Source organism: Oncorhynchus keta, chromosome 19 (genome assembly GCF_023373465.1).
Source record: "Oncorhynchus keta strain PuntledgeMale-10-30-2019 chromosome 19, Oket_V2, whole genome shotgun sequence".
Lineage (NCBI taxonomy): Eukaryota > Metazoa > Chordata > Actinopteri > Salmoniformes > Salmonidae > Oncorhynchus > Oncorhynchus keta.
In genome coordinates, this window is record NC_068439.1 from 24201275 (window position 1) to 24220311 (window position 19037).

At 41.8% G+C, this 19037-nt stretch overlaps 2 protein-coding genes across 5 annotated transcripts; one reads left to right on the plus strand and one right to left on the minus strand.

The window, feature by feature from the left end:
• Nucleotides 1-2240: 2240 nt before the first annotated feature.
• On the minus strand, nucleotides 2241-7462 carry LOC118371960 (chromatin modification-related protein MEAF6). Of its 4 annotated transcripts, XM_035757639.2 has the most exons (9): nucleotides 7322-7462; nucleotides 6690-6805; nucleotides 4912-4999; nucleotides 4745-4790; nucleotides 4444-4612; nucleotides 3597-3626; nucleotides 3009-3077; nucleotides 2785-2818; nucleotides 2241-2642 (listed from the first exon to the last, which is right to left on the minus strand). In XM_035757639.2, exons 1-9 carry the CDS (start codon nucleotides 7409-7411, stop codon nucleotides 2628-2630), a joined length of 657 nt encoding a protein of 218 aa, XP_035613532.1. In that variant the 5' UTR covers nucleotides 7412-7462; the 3' UTR covers nucleotides 2241-2627. The 4 variants fall into 4 exon arrangements, with proteins under 4 accessions (XP_035613532.1, XP_035613533.1, XP_035613534.1 ...); XM_035757640.2 differs by lacking the exon at nucleotides 3597-3626; XM_035757641.2 differs by lacking the exon at nucleotides 3009-3077.
• A 62-nt stretch (nucleotides 7463-7524) lies between these two features.
• stpg1 (sperm-tail PG-rich repeat containing 1) lies at nucleotides 7525-13271 on the plus strand. The gene is made up of 9 exons (XM_035757636.2): nucleotides 7525-7661; nucleotides 7925-8016; nucleotides 8105-8226; nucleotides 8330-8428; nucleotides 8676-8855; nucleotides 11686-11797; nucleotides 11930-12098; nucleotides 12361-12551; nucleotides 12732-13271. Exons 1-9 carry the CDS (start codon nucleotides 7525-7527, stop codon nucleotides 12803-12805), a joined length of 1176 nt encoding a protein of 391 aa, XP_035613529.1. The 3' UTR covers nucleotides 12806-13271.
• The last annotated feature ends 5766 nt before the right edge of the window (nucleotides 13272-19037 follow it).

Genomic DNA, 19037 nt, shown 5'->3' on the forward strand with positions numbered 1-19037 from the left:
TCAAGCTGCTTCGAACAGTCTTTTGTTCCGATCAGAATGTTTTGGATGGAGCATAAAACAACTGACAGATCATATTGCTACAACAGAACATAGAGTAACATTTTTATCTATGACACATGATTGAGTCATGGACAGAAATGTGACCTGCTCGAACCACAAACTCATCATGTCAGACTGCATGGCTGAAGACATGGGAAGTGACAGGGAGGGGAGGACATGTATTTGGACTAGACACTGTGGTTTGGATAGAGAAGGGAAAGAAAGAAGTATGTAATTTGAAATACACCATCATTCTTCATGAGGGAGTATGAGTGAGGTAAAAGCTAGAGAATAAAATGAAACCCATTTGTTAGAGAAAAACCCAAATCTTTCACCCCCAAGTCCCTACACCAACAATAATACCCAAAGCAAGAGGAGCGGTAGGCCAAACCTTGGAAAGAAGCAGCAGCTAAAAATACATATAGTAATTCTATAGTACATTCCAAATGAAACGTGACTAACATGGTGTGGAGGGAGAATAGCATAAACCCGAAGAATGCATTCTAGGGATTGATTTATTCCAGACAGCCTCTCCATCATTAATGTCAGCAGTTTAGCTTTGCCTGGGTGTCTCCAGAGAGATGATGCTTGAAACCATTCAGACCATGCCCCAAATGGCACACTATTCCCTATATAGGGCAACTACTTTTGACCAGGGCTCATAAGGCTTTGGTCAAAAGTAGTGCACTATGTAGGGAATAAAGTGCCATTGGGGACTCAGCCTGTGACTAACGTGGAAGTCACTACATCATAATGGGTCAGTGTTCTGACTAACCTCACTGATGTACTGCACATGACAGAACTGAGGGATACTGTATATGACTTGAACACTGTTCTGAGTCAAGACTGAGGTGGTACAGACTGTCCCAAATCGCACGCTATTCCTTATGTGGTGCACTACTTTTGACCAGATCCATATGGGTTCTGATCAAAAGTAGTGCAGTAAATAGGGAATAGGGTGTCATTTGTGATCAAAAGTAGTGCAGTAAATAGGGAATAGGGTGTCATTTGGAATACATAGAGACCCGTGAGCCAAGCCCAGTAGCTGTGGTAGCAAAGGACTTTGAAGTGCAGGGTGTGCCATGATCGCATAATACAGTTGACATGGCAGAATATTGGTGAGAGGACACCCTAATCAATAAGATCTTAGGTAATAGAGAATTTCAGAACAGCATGAACCATACATTTGATAGGTTGATGGCAGATTTAAACACTTATGACTCATAGTAGCCAAATGTGGAACAGGGAAAATACTTTTTGGTTATGATATGGAAATCCTGTGGTTGAAAGGCAGTTAAGGCAATTCTTTGAGGTCTTTTGAACATGCATTATGAAGTAGCGCTACCTAGTGAACGAATGTGGTGTTGCACAATGGCAGTACAAGAACATTCACTAACAAACCTGCATATCTACTTTAAAAAGGTTACTACTACTACTACTACTACTACTACTACCATCTTTTCATCCTGCATTTCAAAACAGGAGTCTGTATTCACCAACCTGTTTCAATACTATGCAGTAAGCATAATGTTTGATCTTTATAAACAAGGGAACATTCTAGAAATAGCATGGGATAGGCTGTCATGGTGTTGTCACCTGGTTCACTCAAACTGTCACTATTTTCATAAAACAAACTCAGTCGATGAGAACTGCCCCACAGGAATGCCATAATGACTTCATATCTGTGTAAACAGTGTTCTTTTAATCATACTTGGGGTCAGAATAAAACTGTTTGAATGTGAACATTGTTTTGATACCATTTCCAGAATCTCACCGACTGCACATCTTCTCTGGGATGAGGGAATTACTGACAAATGGGAATGGTTACGTCCAAAATGGGACCCTAATCCCTATATAGAGCACTACTTTTGACCAGAGCCCTATTGGCCCTGGTCAAAAGTAGTGCACTATAAAAGGTAATGGTGATGCTATTTAGGACTGATCCAATAAGACTTGGGAGACATCCTAGGATCCCCGAGGCTCGTCTGAGCTCATTGGCCTGTAATTGGTACGTAAATGAGCCATGAAGACACCACAAACAAACCAGGCAGCAATTGCTGTCAGACAAGGGGAAATCTGATGATAATAAACTAGCTTCTGTGTTGATTTTCCTGCTGTATTATTACTGAAGAATACAGGGTAAAGACAGATGGTGACTAATGATTTACTGAAGTGTAGATTTTTAGCAATAAACAAATGTATTGTAATTTCAAGGTTTTATTACAATCTTATGCAAAACAAATCTCAAAATAAAATAAAATATTAAAAAGAAGCTGGGATATTCTAGAGCTACAAAACTACACAATGACTAATACGAAGTAAAACAACTTTTTGTTACAAAGAGAGAAAAATGGTGGGAGTTACATAATAAATAGTGCATTTTCAACCCTATACAATAAGGTGTTATCCAACCCCCACCTGCGTCTTGAGTAACATGCAATAACACACCTTGTCTGCAGGAAAATCGTGAAACAGAAATATTTCTGATAGCAAGTGAGAGGCAATGTTTCATGCAATGTACACAATAAAGACAGTTAAAGTTCAGAGGGGCTCTCTGCTCCACCATAGACCTTTGTCTGGCCACTTGATCAAGTCGAATAATCCTGTGGAACAAGGGCAATATAGACAACAGAATTAAAAGCAGAACCTACATCTTTCTAATAATACATTTCTTTATTAACAGCTCAATGCAAGCAATGAGCAGACATTTAAATGTTATGTTGACCTACAAAATGAATAGCTTACCACTCTGGGTTTTTTGTTCACTTTCATGTCAAATCTAAAAACAAAACAATGTAAGAGTTGGGTTAGGTAGGCCAATTTCAGGTTTGACTAAATACAACGGTAACTAGGGGGGGACAACAAGCACCACTACAGTTACTCAAGCTAAGAGACCAAACCACAACAAGACCACCAGAGCACCATATGAACACCTGGGGTGCAGCGAAATATGTTTGTTTGTACTCAACCTTTGACCTCCCCATCTCATTTTGGCAGGAAGAGCAGCTTTTTTCATAACTGGATTAGGGGAACTTGACCTTTTGGAATGAAACCATGAAGGGTCAAGAAATACACTAAACTTCTATAGAAGAAGTGTTTAAGCCCCTATGATTCATAAACACTTAATAATCTAGTGTTGAGTCTACAGAAGCTAAGTGTTAATACCTTATTATAAACAACACATGAATTGAGAAATGAAGGGTTCATCCCCAAATGGTACCCTATTCCTTGTATGGGGCCTGGTCAAAAGTGGAGTACTAAATAGGGAATTGGGTATCATTTGGGACATTGTTGAAGATTTGGACATGCAATAATGATAGTGAATCTATGAGGACGCATGAACCGACAGAAGCAAAACAGAGAGCTGAGGGATGGAGAGAGTGGGAAAGTCAGGATGGGGTCAAAGAAGGCGGGGGTTGTATCCCAAATGGAACCATAATCCCTACACAGTGCACTACCCTTGACCAGAGCCCAAGAGCAGTGCGCTATGTAGGGAATAGTGGTACATAGCCAGGATGTATCACCACAGGAAGCAGGAAGTAAAATTGGAGACTTACTCAAAGTCATAATCAAACATGGCAGAAGGGCTGGGGCAGCGTTAGGGGAGGAAAGAGCAGCAGTAGTTAGTACACCGGCCTGACTCACTCTAAAAGGATGCCTACATATCTGTAAAATTAACCTACAACAATATTTTGTCTTTTCACAAAATGAAGCGTATCTTATTGAGCAGATCTGGCGCTAAATATATTAAGCTACATACAACATATAACACAGTGGACAGAAACAGGTGTGATAAGCTTACTATTCCTCACATTCCAGCTCCAACACAAACAAAGACTATCCACTTGCTATAAACCAGATGTTTATACACTAGTACACCCAATCAAACTGACCCTGACAACTTTAAAAATGGTGTGTTGCTAACCCAAAAAAAACAAAAGCAGTACAAGCTTAGCAGCGTGGCCAAAGAAATGTCAGAGTCAGAGACAACGTGCATTATCCATAGCAATCAAAAAGAGTGAGAGAAGAGAGCACAGCACAGATTTCAGACTCGACAGTAGGGCCATGTTCAGTTAATCTTACATTTCACTCATTTAGCAGACGCTCTTATCCATAGCGACTTACAAGAGCAACACTCTTAACTGCTAGGCTACCTGCCACCTGAACATTCCACAGCAATGTGTCCTACTGAAAGCCCCCTAGGAGTTAGCCTAGACCAGGGGGGATGTATTTAGGAGTTAGCCTAGACCAGGGGGGCTGTATTTAGGAGTTAGCCTAGACCAGGGGGGATGTATTTAGGAGTTAGCCTAGACCAGGGGGGATGTATTTAGGAGTTAGCCTAGACCAGGGGGCTGTATTTAGGAGTTAGCCTAGACCAGGGGGGCTGTATTTAGGGTCAAGTACCTGTGTCTGTTTTTGTTCTTCCTCTTCTTGTGGCTTCCGTGGTGACTGCCTGAGGAAGAGGATGCAGCCTTCTGAGGTTTGAGGTCCTGCAGGGCCCCATCTGCATCCTCTGTGTCCTCCTGACTGGGCTCATTCTCCTGGTTCTGGAGGTCTGGGGACGTGTCGCTCTCTGTCCCACACAATGGAGCAGCATGTCACACTCACATCTATCAGTATCTCACACAGATATATGCACTGTGGTAAAAAAAAATATATAATAATAAAAAAAGTTGCATGCAGTTGTTCTGAACCAAATACCTACGCTTTTCATTCATGTGATCTGGTATCCCACCGAGTGCACAAACAGCCTGTTCAACAAAGGCAAAAAGTTGGTCAGACTCAGCATTCATACATTCTTGCAATCATACACGATCTAGCATGAACATATTGAGAGGAAAGGCAGAGGATAGAGTGAGGTGAAGTACTCACTGCTACAGATGTGACGGAGGACTTGCTGAACAGACGCTCTGCCTCCTTGAACTTTCGGTTTCTTCTGTCCGTCTTGCTGTTGGAATTTCTAAAACAGAACATTACAGAACAGGGTAAATACAGTTTAAGTCGAAAGTTTACATACACCTTAGCCAAGTACATTTAAACTCAGTTTTTCACAATTCCTGACATTTAATCCAAGTAAACATTCCCTGTCTTAGGTCAGTTAGGACCAACACTTTATTTTAAGAACGTGAAATGTCAGAATAATAGTAGAAAATGATTTATTTCAGCTTTTATTTTCTTTCATCGCATTCCCAGTGGGTCAGAAGTTTACATACACTCAATTAGTATTTGGTAGCGTTGCCTTTAAATTGTTTAACTTAGGTCAAACGTTTTCAGGTACCCTTCCACAAGCTTCCCACAATAAGTTGGGTGAATTTTGGCCCATTCCTCCTGACAGAGCTGGTGTAACTGAGTCAGGTTTGTAGGCCTCCTTGCTCACATACGCTTTTTCAGTTCTGCCCACAAATGTTCTATAGGATTGAGGGCAGGGCTTTGTGATGGCCAATCCAATAACTAGACTTTGTTGTCCTTAAGCCATTTTGCCACAACTTTGTTAGTATGCTTGGGGTCATTGTCCATTTGGAAGACCCATTTGCGACCAAGCTTCAACTTCCTGACAGATGTCTTGAGATGTTGCTTCAATATATCCACATAATTTCCTACCTCATGATGCCATCTATTTTGTGAAGTGCACCAGTCCCTCCAGAAGCAAAGCACCCCCACAACATGATTCTGCCATCCCCGTGCTTCACAGTTGGGATGGTGTTCTTCTGCTTGCAAGCCTCCCCCTTTTCCTCCAAATATAACGATGGTCATTAAGTTTTATTTTTGTTTCATCAGACCAGAGGACATTTCTCCAAAAAGTACGATATTTGTCCACATGTGCAGTTGCAAACCTTAGTCTGGCTTTTTTTGGGGCGGTTTTGGAGCAGTGGCTTCTTCCTTGCTGAGCGGCCTTTCAAGTTATGTCGATAGAGGACTTGTTTTACTGTGGATATAGATACTTTTGTACCGGTTTCCTCCAGCATCTTCACAAGGTCCTTTGCTGTTGTTCTGGGTTTGATTTACACTTTTTGCACCAAAGTACGTTCATCTCTAGGAGACAGAACGTGTCTCCTTCCTGAGCGGTATGACGGCTGCATGGTCCAATGGTGTTTATACTTGTTCATCTGTACAAACAATAATACACGTGGTACCTTCAGGCATTTGGAAATTGCTCCCAAGGATGAACCAGACTTGTGGAATTATATATATATTATTTTCCCATGATGTCAAGCAAAGAGGCACAGAGTTTGGAGGTAGGCCTTGAAATACATCCACAGGTACACCTCCAATTGTCTCAAATGATGTCAATTAGCCTATGACATAATTTTCTGGAATTTTCTAAGCTGTTTAAAGGCACAGTCAACTTAGTGTATGTAAACTTCTGACCCAGTGGAACTGTGATACAGTGAATTATAAGTGAAGTAATATGTAAACAATTTTTGGAAAAACTACTTGTGTCATGCACAAAGTAGATGTCCTAACCGACATGCCAAAACTATAGTTTGTTAACAAGAAATTTGTGGAGTGATTGAAAAACAAGTTAATGACTCCAACCTAAGTGTATGTAAACCTCCAACTTAAACTGTAGACTGCGAACACAGGCTTGATGATTCAATATCAACGATTCACTTTTCATGTCTAAGTGTGCCGTACCATGTCATGCTTACTTTTGGTTGGTGAGATATCTGTCCCATCCTCTGATGATGTTCCCATACATCTGGGTATCTTCCAAGTAGCTGCCCTCAAATGCATAGATCTGTCGCTCCAAGTTCACCAACGTCTCCTGTGGAAAGTATGCAAAAGGCATTAGACTTTGCATTTGTGGTTTATGAAACGGACAGAATGTGTTATTACAATATAGCCAGAGACTGTACCAGCACAGATAAAAGAGGAAACTTCTGGAACCAGAGCCATGATGTACAGTATGAGGGTATGCTCATAGTAGGTTTTGGCTGCTCCTTGTGGGCAAAATAAGTTACTACATAGTAACTAGCCCCAGCGACACATTGTACATAAACATTGAGTCCGGAGTAAAATAATCTATACCCACCATGCTCAATAAAGGCATGTTACATTTTATCTAATGTTCGATAACTCAATTAGTATGGCAGCTAGCTAACGAGTTAGCCACAAATATGTTGGTAGAAAGCCGAGGCCTCGTCGTAGTAACTAGCGTGGCCTAACGTTAGTTAGCTAGCTAGCTAGCAAGCTAACTTCCAAATAAAGCATGAGATGCAGCAATATACGCATATAGCAAAATATTTAGCGAAATGGAAAGGTAGCTAACTAATTCACTTACCGCAAGTTCTTGTTTCCTCTTGACCAGCTCCGAGAGTTCCCGACGTGTGTCGGGAATCTGTGGTGGTGTCGCTTTTGCATGCATTGCCATGATGAATCTTCGAAAAACAAACAGCCGCGCGTCTTCAATGATGAAGCCAAATAAGCAGTAAAAACATTCGCCACGTGTAGGCGCTAGATGACAGGTTGCGTGCAAAGAGCCAAATGCGTTTAATTATCTGGCCTCACCCTCTTTGCTTTCCGCCAAGAACGTTTACTCGCTGTCATGGCAACATATCATCATATATGGAAACACTATCCTCACTCAGAAATGTGTTTCTGGCTACTGTGACAGCAGTTTGGTAAGATATAAATTATTGCATCCTATGATCACTTTGCGTGTTTAACAAATGTAGGTCGATGATCATAACACAAGTCTAAATCCTTCTGAAATTATTTAAATGTATTTTTTACTTTGTTTTATCATGATCATCGAGCAACATTTACCTTGCAAATCGCTAGCTTGTGGCTACTAGTCGTCAGCTAAATGTTAGCATGCTAACGTTAGATGTTGCAGTATCGTTGCCATTACAAACTCTCTTCCCTTCTAAACTTTGTTTGTCAGGCGGTGCAAATGCATCGGGCACCTGTCCCTCCCAGTTGTGTTGAATGTCTCTCAGCTAATGATGGGCAAAATACACAAAGGATTGAATGACAGTAAGTGTAATTTATTTGCCTTTCATCCTTTGTAGACCTAAGTAACGATCTGCTCAGACTTCAGATATCTATTTTTATTATCATCTAGGCTGCAAACTTCCAGGATACATATCATCAATACCCACCAAATACCAAACATTGTTGATAAGCAATGAGGATAAGAAAGGGTTCTTGTCACAAGCTAAGAGGTTCCTTTCAGAAGACAGTCAGGTAGATATGTTAACCAGTTAATCAATCAGTCCTCCAGCTAATCAATAAATCAACCAACACAATAATTGTCCAATTATGATATGATTTTCAAATGTGGTTTCAGAATGAAACCCCAGGGCCAGGCACATATATGTCTCACAGGCCTGCTGAAATCAGCAGCCCCTCCTTCTCAAAGAAAGGTACAGGAGGCTTTGCATCCCAGGTCAGACATGTTAAGGTTACCCTACTCACAACCTCAATCTATTTGTTCTCATCAGTAGAATCCTCATGAGATTTTAATTAAATGTATTCTCAAACTTTACCAATAATAGGGATCAAATGAAGTGTCCTTAGGATCTCAGAAACCAGATGAAGCTTATGTTATAGATTATTAGGTAGGTCTATACTCTCTTAAAACCCAGTCCGCTGCCATATTTCGCTTACCTAGGGCATCTTCTCTTCTCCACTAGGCTGTCAGAGTTCCCCGTAACCCTCAGAGAGGTATCCCAGGACCAAATGCCTATAACCTGCAGTCCTCTCTGATCCACAAACACAGCTTTGGCAGGGGAGGCTCCAGAACTTTCCGACTACCAGTGGCTGTACAACATGATGGCCCTAAGAACAAGACACCAGCCCCTAATCAATATCATGTAAGTGCAGTATTCAAGGTTATTCACAACATAGGTTATATGAGAATACCTTTAAACAGGTCAACATTCACAAAGCCGTTGGGCCTGACGGATTACCAGGACGTGTACTCAGAGCATGCGCGGACTGACTGGCAAGTGAAAATAAGTGAAAATGAATTACTACCGCCCAGTAAAACTCACATTGGTAACCATGAAGTCCTTTGAAAGGCTGGTCATGGCTTACATCAACACCATCATCTCGAAATCCTAGACCCTAGACAACAACCTCTCCCTCAACGTGAGCAAGACAAAGGAGCTGATTGTGGACTACAGGAAAAGGACGGACGAACACGCTCCCATTCACATCGACGGGGCTGTAGTGGAGCAGGTCGAGAATTTCCAGTTCCTTGATGTCACCAACAAACTATCATGGTCCAAACTATCACACCAAGACAGTCATGAAGAGGGCACGACAACACCTTTTCCCCCTCAGGAGACTGAAAAGATTTGGTATTGGTTCCCAGATCCTCAAAAAGTTCTACAGCTGCACCATTGAGAGCATCCTGATTGGTTGCATCACCGCCTGGTATTGGCAACTGCTCGGCATCCGACCGTAAGGCGCTACAGAGGGTAGTGCGTACGGCCCAGTACATCACTGGGGCCAAGCTTCCTGCCATCCAGGACCTATATACTAGGCAGTGTCAGAGGAAGGCCCAAAAAATTGTCAAGACTCCTGTCACCCAAGTCATAGACTGTTCTCTCTGCTACCACACGACAAGCGGTACCGGTGCACCAAGTCTAGGTCCAAAGGCTCCTTAACAGCTTCTACCCCCAAGCCATAAAGACTGCTAATCAAATGGCCACCTAGACTATTTACATTGACTCCCCCCCCCCCTTTGTTTTTACACTGCTGCTACATGCTGTTTATTATCTATGCATAGTCACTTTACCCCTAACCTGTACCCCTGCACATTGACTCTGTACCAGTACCCCTTGTAAATAGCCTCGTTATTGTTATTTTATTGTGTACTTTTATTTTATTTTTTATTTTAGTTCATTTAGTAACTATTTTCCTAACTCTATTTCTTTAACTGCATTGTTGGTTAAGGGCTAGTAAGTAAGCATTTCATGGTCAGGTCTACCTACCTGTTGTATTCAGCACATGTGACAAATAACTTTTAATTTGATTTGATGAGAAGAGGGAAGCCATGTTTTAGATCCATATTGGAATGTAAAATATGAAATACTGTATGTTTATTTCCTGTATACAATAGGCTTACATGTTTGTGTACTGAACATTTTACTCAAAAGATGTTGCTATGAAAGTACAGTCGTGGCCAAAAGTTTTGAGAATGACACTGCTGCTTCAGTGTCTTTAGATATTTTTGTCAGATGTTACTATAGAATATTGAAGTATAATTACAAGCATTTCATAAGTGTCAAAGGCTTTTATTGACAAATACACGAAGTTGATGCAAAGAGTCAATATTTTCAGTGTTGACCTTTCTTTTTCAAGACCTCTGCAATCTGCCCTGGCATGCTGTCAATTAACTTCTATGCCACATCCTGACTGGTGGCAGCCCATTCTCGCATAATCAATGCTTGGAGTTTGTCAGAATTTGTGGGTTTTTGTTTGTCCTCTCGCCTCTTGAGGATTGACCACAAGTTCTCAATGGGATTAAGGTCTGGGGAGTTTCCTGGCCATGGACCCAAAATACCCCGAGCCACTTAGTTATCCCTTTTGCCTTATGGCAAGGTGCTCCATTGTGCTGGAAAAGGTATTGTTCGTCACCAAACTGTTCCTGGATGGTTGGGAGAAGTTGCTCTCGGAGGATGTGTTGGTACCATTCTTTATTCATGGCTGTATTCTTAGGCAAAATTGTGAGTGAGCCCACTTCCTTGGCTGAGAAGCAACCCCACACATGAATGGTCTCAGGATGCTTTACTGTTGGCATGACACAGGACTGATGGTAGCGCTCCCCTTGTCTTCTCCGGACAAGCTTTTTTCCGGATGGCCCAAACAATCGGAAAGGGGATTCATCAGAGAAAATTACTTTACCCCAGTCCTCGGCATTCCAATCCCTGTACCTTTTGCAGAATATCAGTCTGTTCCTGATGTTTTTCCTGGAGAGAAGTGGCTTCTTTGCTGCCCTTCTTGACACCTGCCTACTGCAATTCCTGAGCAAGCTCTGTACTGGTGGTGCCCCAATCCCACAGCTGAATCAACTTTAGGAGACGTCCTGGCGCTTGCTGGACTTTCTTGGGCGCCCTGAAGCGTTCTTCACAACTATTGAACCACTCTCCTTGAAGTTCTTGATGATCCGATAAATTATTGATTTAGGTGCAATCTTACTGGCAGCAATATCCTTGCCTCTGAAGCCCTTTTTGTGCAAAGCAATGATGACGGCACGTGTTTCCATGCAGGTAACCATGGTTGACAGAGGAATAACAATGATTCCAAGCACCACCCTCCTTTTAAAGCTTCCAGTCTGTTATTCAAACTCAATCAACATGACAGAGTGATCTCCAGCCTTGTCCTCGTCAACACTCACACCTGTGTAATTAACGAGAGAATCACTGACATGATGTCAGCTGGTCCTTTTGTGGCCGGGCTGAATTGCAGTGGAAATGTTTTTTTGGGGGGATTCAGTTCATTTGCATGGGAAAGAGGGACTTTGCAATTAATTGCAATTCATCTGACCACATAACATTCTAGAGTATATGCAAATTGCCATCATACAAACTGAGGCAGCAGACTTTGTGAAAATGTATATTTGTGTCATTCTCAAAACTTTTGGCCATGACTGTAGTGTTTTTGTTTAAAGACTTTCCTTTATTCTTGGTGCTTTAGGTGTCTTTCGATGGGGTATTGCCAAACACGTTAGTGTCCGCTCAATCAGTATTTCTGTCAACAACTGGACGGAGTTCTATGTGCTCAAACACTCTAAAAGGACCATCGCCATGTAAGTATTACCCTTTTTTATTAAAGCAGTATATTTTTGCTAATTGGGAATATCATTTTTAATCTATACTGCATTACATCGACTCCTCTACAGGATTCTATATATGATACTGTTTATCTTTGCTTGTTCAAGGTCACTACAAAGTCAATGATGCCATAACTCAGAAATGCCCCAAGGTTCCCCTCTCCTGCTTTAAGTCCAACTCTGTGAGGATCCAGTCCCCTGTGAATAACCATGTCCCAGGCCCAGGCACCTATAGTCCCTACCAGGCTCCAGAGCCAGTCAGGAGAACCATCCTACCGTGAGTAAAAGCACAGGGTCCATATTCATGAACCATCTTAGAGTAGGAGTGCTGATTTAGATGACGTTTTGCCTTTTTGATCAGAATGTTTAAGATTGCATGGACGGACGGACGGACGGACGGGGGGTCCTGATTCTAGATCAGCACTCCTACTGGGAGACGCTTTATGAGCACGGATCCAGGACTGGCAGGGTAATCGTTTCTCTGATAACATCTCTCTGGTCTTAAACTGCTCTCCCTTGCCCTTTAACCCTTGTCCAAGGAGGAGATATTACCTGGGAATATCAGCTCCCCCTCTGATTCTTCTGAAGAACCCTCCCCTGCCTGGCCCTGGGCAGTATGATGTAGTGAACTATGGAGACCCGACCAAGCACTTCATGTCCAGTGCCGTGTTTGTTTCTGGGACAAGCCGTTGGACCCAGGATGTGCGCGGCCAAGGAGTTCCAGGGCCAGGTGCTGTATTAATGACCCTTCTTATCACACTAACGGTTATAGTGGCCATTTTTCGTTTTCTGTTATACTATATTATTTTTTACTATTGTTATTGTTATTCTTTAAAAAATACATTCATGTTTAACTTTCATTTCACTGCAGAGGATATTGATTGAACTTAATGTCACTTTTTGTTTATAGGTTACTATGAACCAGACACATCATCAAAGCGGTCTTTCTTATACAATTACTCCAACAACTGGATTCCAGCATGAAGCACTTGAGGCAACTCACATTGCTTTTGTGTGGGTGTTTTTGCATGCGTTCACACCACACTGTGCATATATTTACTAGTGTACTTTATGTGAAATTGTATTGTGGTTGAGTGGCTTGGTGTGGGAGTTTCTTTCTGCATGTGAGGAAGGTTTTGTACAACGTTTTCATGTGCATTCCATGTACTGTACGCATGTGTTTCACTGTGACTAAAGAGAAAGATACAAATCACTTCATATTTCCATCTATTCAGTAATTGCATTTCCAATACAGTGTCTTCAGAAAGCATTCATACCCCTTGACTTATTCCACATTTTGTTGTGTTACAGCCTCAATTCAAAATGGATTAGATTCCATTGTTTCCACTCCCAACTACACACAATACCCCATAATGCCAAATTGAATCCATGTTTTTAGAAATTTGACCAAATGTATTGAAAATAAAACAGAAATATCTTAATATTCACACCCCTGAGTCAATACATTGTAGAAGGACCTTTGGCAACAATTACAGCTGTTAGTCTTTCTGGGTAAGTCTCTAAGAGCTTTCCACACCTGGATTGTGCAGCATTTTCCCATAATTATTTTCAAACTTTTGCAAGCTCTGTCAAATTGGTTGTTGAACATAGCTAAACAACCATTTTCAGGTCGTGCCATACATTTTAAAGTACATTTTAATCAAAACTTTAACTCGGCCACTAAGGAACATTCACTGTCTTCTTAGTAAGGAACTCAAGTGTAGTTTATTGTCCTGCTGAAAGGTGAATTAATCTCCCAGTGTTTTACATTTTAGTCATTTAACGGACTCTCTTATCCAGAGAAATTAGGGTTAAGTGCCTTGCCCAAAGGCACACCGACAGATTGTTCACAAAGTTGGCTCAGGGTTTCAAACCAGCAATCTTTCAGTTATTGACCCAACGCTCTTTACTGCTGGACTACCTGCTGCAAGACTGAACCAACCGACTGAACCAGATTTTTCTCTACGATTTTGTCTGTGCTTCTCCATTCCATTTCTCTTCCCGCCTGAAAAACTCCCCAGACCTTAACGATTACAAGCATACCCATGCATGATGCAGCCACCACTATGCTTGACAATATGGAAAGTGGTACTAAGTAATGTGTTGTATTGGATTTGCCCCAAACATAACACTTTGTATTCATGTTTTGCAGTATGACATTAGGGCCTTGTTGCAAACAGGATACATATTTTGGAATATTTGCATTCTTCTTTTTTTTTCACTTTGCAAATTCGGTTAGTATTGTTGAGTAATTACAATGTTGTTGATCCATCGTCAGTTTTCTCCTATCACAGCCGTTAATCTCTGTAACTGTTTCAAAGTCACCATTGGTGAAATCCCTGAGTGGTTTCCTTCCTCTCTGGCAACTAAGTTAGGAAGGATGCCTGTATCTTTGTAGTGAATGGGTGTATTGATACACCACCCAACGTGTAATTAATAACTTCACCATGCTCAAAAGGATATTCAATGTCTGTTTTTTTAAACCCATCTACCAATAGGTGCCCTTTTTGTGAGGCGTTGGAAAATCTTCCTGGTCTTTGTGGTTGAATCTGTGTTTGAAATTTACTGCTTGACTGCGGGACCTTGCAGATAATTGTATATGTGGAGAACAGAGATGAGGTAGTCATTCAAAAATCATGTTAAACACTATTATTACACAGAGTGAGTCCATGCAACTTATGTGACTTGTTAAGTACATTTTTACTCTGGGACATATTTAGGCTTGCCATAACAAAACGGTTGAATACTTATTGAATCAAGGCATTTCAGCTTTTCATTTTCGTAAAAACATAATTCCACTTTGGCATTATGGTGTATTGTGTGTAGGCCAGTGACGAAACATCTCAATTGAATCCCTTTAAAAATATATATATTTTAATTCATTGATTTTGAATTCAGGCTGTAACAGAACAACATTTTGAAAAAATCAAGCGGCATCAATACTTTCTGAAGGCATTGTATCGTTAAGAAGAAACATGTGTAAGCATGTTTTGTGCCCAGTAATGTAGAGATGATGGACAGTAATGGTAGTCCCTGACAACTGCTAGTGGTATCATTGTCAGCGGTACACCCCAATAACAGCTGAGCACATGAGACAACGTAGTCAAAGCAACTGTTGGGGACGTGCTGTGGGGTGGGACACTTGGGAGTGGGTCTGTATGAGGGATGGGACACTGAGGAGGGGTTCTGTATGTGAACAATGTGCCTGAGCATGAGACAGGGATAACTTTTAAACCAAAAGACAAATGGCCATGTCAGTCAGTCACTCCCTTATCCCCTCTCTCACTTCATTGAAATGTTAGTACACAGTGGCACGACAACCCATACCCATCTTATCCCTTGTCTTCTGTATATCAGTTAGTAGTCCCCATTAGTTTGTTTTATTTTTTTTTATTTCACCTTTATTTAACCAGGTAGGCTAGTTGAGAACAGGTTCTCATTTGCAACTGCGACCTGGTCAAGATAAAGCATAGCAGTGTGAACAGACAACACAGAGTTACACATGGAGTAAACAATTAACAAGTCAATAGCACAGAGAAAAAAGGGGAGTCTATATACAATGTGTGCAAAAGGCATGATATATTGCAGATTAACACTGGAGTGATAAATGATCAGATGATCATCATCATATTGGTGTGCAAAAAAGCAGAAAAGTAAATCAATAAAAACTGTGGGGATGAGGTAGGTGAAAATGGGTGTGCTATTTACCAATAGATTATGTACAGCTGCAGCGATCGGTTAGCTGCTCAGCTAGCTGATGTTTGAAGTTGGTGAGGGAGATAAAAGTCTCCAACTTCAGCGATTTTTGCAATTCGTTCCAGTCACAGGCAGCAAAGTACTGGAACGAAAGGCGGCCGAATGAGGTGTTGGCTTTAGGGATGATCAATGAGATACACCTGCTGGAGCGCGTGCTACGGATGGGTGTTGCCATCGTGACCAGTGAGCTGAGATAAGGCGGAGCTTTGCCTAGCATGGCCTTGTAGATGACCTGGAGCCAGTGGGTCTGGCGACGAATATGTAGCGAGGGCCAGCTGACTAGAGCATACAAGTCGCAGTGGTGGGTAGTATAAGGTGCTTTAGTGACAAAACGGATGGCACTGTGATAAACTGCATCCAGTTTGCTGAGAAGAGTGTAGTGGTTGGTTTACATGATAAATTAGCATGTGCCAGTCCCTTTAACAAGTAGGCTCATGTTCTCAGTATTATGTCTGGAACCTCTGTGTGGTTATGCCTATGGTGCATATTTCAGGGCATTTACATCATCAAGTGGCCCAGATCAGGTTCTGCCTGCCAAAGCAGTTTCGACATCATAATGAGTTACATCTCAGCCTGTTTTGTCTGCCAGATTGAGTTACACTTAGGACAGTTGACCACTGAACAAATATGTCAAACTCTATATTATACACAGTCCCCACTGGGCACACACTGGTTGAATCAACATTGTTTTCACATCATTTCAATGAAATAACGTTGAGCCAACGCAGAATAGACGCTGAATTGACGTCTGTGTCCAGTGGGTCACACTGCAACACAACTTTAAAATTGTGGTTACATATACAGTACCAGTCAAAGTTTGGACACAGCTACTCATTCCAGGGTTTTTCTTTATTTTGACTATTTTCTACATTGTAGAATAATAGCGAAGACATCAAAACTATGAAATAACACATGGAATCACGTAGTACCCAAAAAGTGTTAAGCAAATCAAAATATATTTTAGATTCTGGAAAAGTTTGCCTTGATGACAGCTTTTTAGACTCTCTGCACTCTCTCAACCAGCTTCACCTGGAATGCTTTTTCAACAGTCTTGAAGTAGTTCCCGCATATGCTGAGCACTTGTTGGCTGCTTTTCCTTCACTCTGTGGTCCAACTCATCCCGAACCATCTCAATTGGGTTGAGGCCGGGCGATCGCGGAGGCCAGGTCATCTGATGCAGCACTCTATCACTCTCCTTCTCTGTGAAATAGCCCTTACACAACCTGGAGGTGTGTTTGGTCATGGTTCTGTTGAAAAACAAATGGTAGTCCCACTAAGCACAAACCAGATGGGGATGGAGTATCGCTGCAGAATGCTGTGGTAGCCATGCTGGCTAAATGTGCCCCGAATTCTAAATAAATTACTGATAGTGTCACCAGCAAAGCACCCCCACACCATCACACCTCCTCCGTGCTTCACAGTGGGAAGCACACATGTGGACATCATTCGTTCACCTTCTCTGCATCTCACAAAGACACTGAGGTTGGAACCAAAAATCTCAAATTTGGACTTATCAGAACAAAGGACAGATTTTCACTCATCTAATGTCCATTGCTTGTGTTTCTTGGCCCAAGCAAGCGTCTTCATCTTATTGGTGTCCATAAATAGTGGCTTCTTTGCAGCAATTCGACCATGAAGGCCTGATTCATGCAGTCTCCTCTGAAGAGTTCAAATCAAACTTTATTTGTCACATGCGCCGAATACAAGATGTGTAGACCTTACCGTGAAATGCTTACTTACAAGCCCCTAACCAACAGTGCAGTTCAAGAAAGAGTTAACAAAATATTTACCAAATAAACTAAAGTAAAAAACAATTAAATGTAACACAATAAAATAACATAGGGCTATCTTCTGAACACCATCCCTACGTTGTCACAACAAAACTGATTGGCTCAAATGCATTAAGAAGGAAAGAAATTCCACAAATGTACTTTTAACAAGGCACACCTGTTAATTGAAATACATTCCAGGTTACTACCTCATGAAGCTGGTTGAGTGTATGCCAAGAGTGTGCAAAGTTTGGCTACTTTGAATAATCTCAAATATAAAACATATTTTGATTTGTTTAACACTTTTTTTGATACTACACGATTCCATATGTGTTATTTCATAGTTTTGATGTCTTCACTATTATTCTATAAACCCTTGAATAAGTGGGTGTATCCAAACTTTTGACCGGAGCTGTATATACATATTGATGAAAGCAAGCACTTTAATATGGCTTCCAGCGGACCATCTGCTAGTGAGTTATCAGTTGACGATTTTTCCTGGCCACTCGGCATTCTCCTCTACTGATACCACGGCAACTGCAGACTTGGTTGACTCCCACGCTTTAACAGCTGCATATATATTCAGACACTGACTTCAATATTCTGTCTGCAGAAGCACTCCTTGTAAATCCAAACAACAATTTATAAGGCTTTCACTCCCAAACAAAGCATCTGTCTGAGCTCCCTTTAGTTTTGAGAAATGAATGTGTTTTTTTTACTCCTCTGGTCTTCCACTGGTCTGGGAAACTGCTAGGAAGACTGTTTCATCCTGTAAAATAAAAATCTTTCAGAGTAGGCTTTAAACCAGGGGTGTCAAACATGCTGCCCGCAGGCCAGATCCGGCTCGCGAGGGGGTCCAATTTGGCCCGATTTGAGTTCAAATCAAATCAAATCAAATTTATTTATATAGCCCTTCGTACATCAGCTGATATCTCAAAGTGCTGTACAGAAACCCAGCCTAAAACCCCAAACAGCAAACAATGCAGGTGTAAAAGCACGGTGGCTAGGAAAAACTCCCTAGAAAGGCCAAAACCTAGGAAGAAACCTAGAGAGGAACCGGGCTATGTGGGGTGGCCAGTCCTCTTCTGGCTGTGCCGGTTAGAGATTATAACAGAACATGACCAAGATGTTCAAATGTTCATAAATGACCAGCATGGTCGAATAATAATAAGGCAGAACAGTTGAAACTGGAGCAGCAGCAGTCAGGTGGAATGGGGACAGCAAGGAGCCATCATGTCAGGTAGTCCTGGGGCACTGTCCTAGGGCTCAGGTCCTCCGAGAGAGAGAAAGAAAGAGAGAATTAGAGAGAGCATATGTGGGGTGGCCAGTCCTCTTTTGGCTGTGCCGGGTGGAGATTATAACAGAACGTGGCCAAGATGTTCAAATGTTCATCTATGACCAGCATGGTTGAATAATAGTAAGGCAGAACAGTTGAAACTGGAGCAGGAGCATGGCCAGGTGGACTGGGGACAGCAAGGAGTCCTCATGTCAGGTAGTCCTGGGACATGGTCCTAGGGCCCAGGCCAGTTGAAACTGGAGCAGCAGCATGGCCAGGTGGACTGGGGACAGCAAGGAGTCATCATGTCAGGTAGTCCTGGGGCATGGTCCTAGGGCTCAGGTCCTCCGAGAGAGAGAAAGAAAGAGAGAAGGAGAGAATTAGAGAACGCACACTTAGATTCACACAGGACACC

Excerpts from the sequence above, each read along its gene's own strand:
- LOC118371960 (XM_035757639.2), bottom strand. The coding sequence starts at position 7,411 with ATGGCAATGCATGCAAAAGCGACACCACCACAGATTCCCGACACACGT. Across the intron at positions 3,078-3,596 it reads ATGTTTGATTATGACTTTGA|GTCAAGTTCCCCTAATCCAG; the intron begins GTAAGTCTCCAA and ends TCATTCCAAAAG. Across the intron at positions 2,819-3,008 it reads ATGAGATGGGGAGGTCAAAG|ATTTGACATGAAAGTGAACA; the intron begins GTTGAGTACAAA and ends TTTTGTTTTTAG.
- stpg1 (XM_035757636.2), top strand. The coding sequence starts at position 7,525 with ATGCGTTTAATTATCTGGCCTCACCCTCTTTGCTTTCCGCCAAGAACG. Across the intron at positions 8,017-8,104 it reads ACACAAAGGATTGAATGACA|GCTGCAAACTTCCAGGATAC; the intron begins GTAAGTGTAATT and ends ATTATCATCTAG. Across the intron at positions 8,227-8,329 it reads TCCTTTCAGAAGACAGTCAG|AATGAAACCCCAGGGCCAGG; the intron begins GTAGATATGTTA and ends ATGTGGTTTCAG.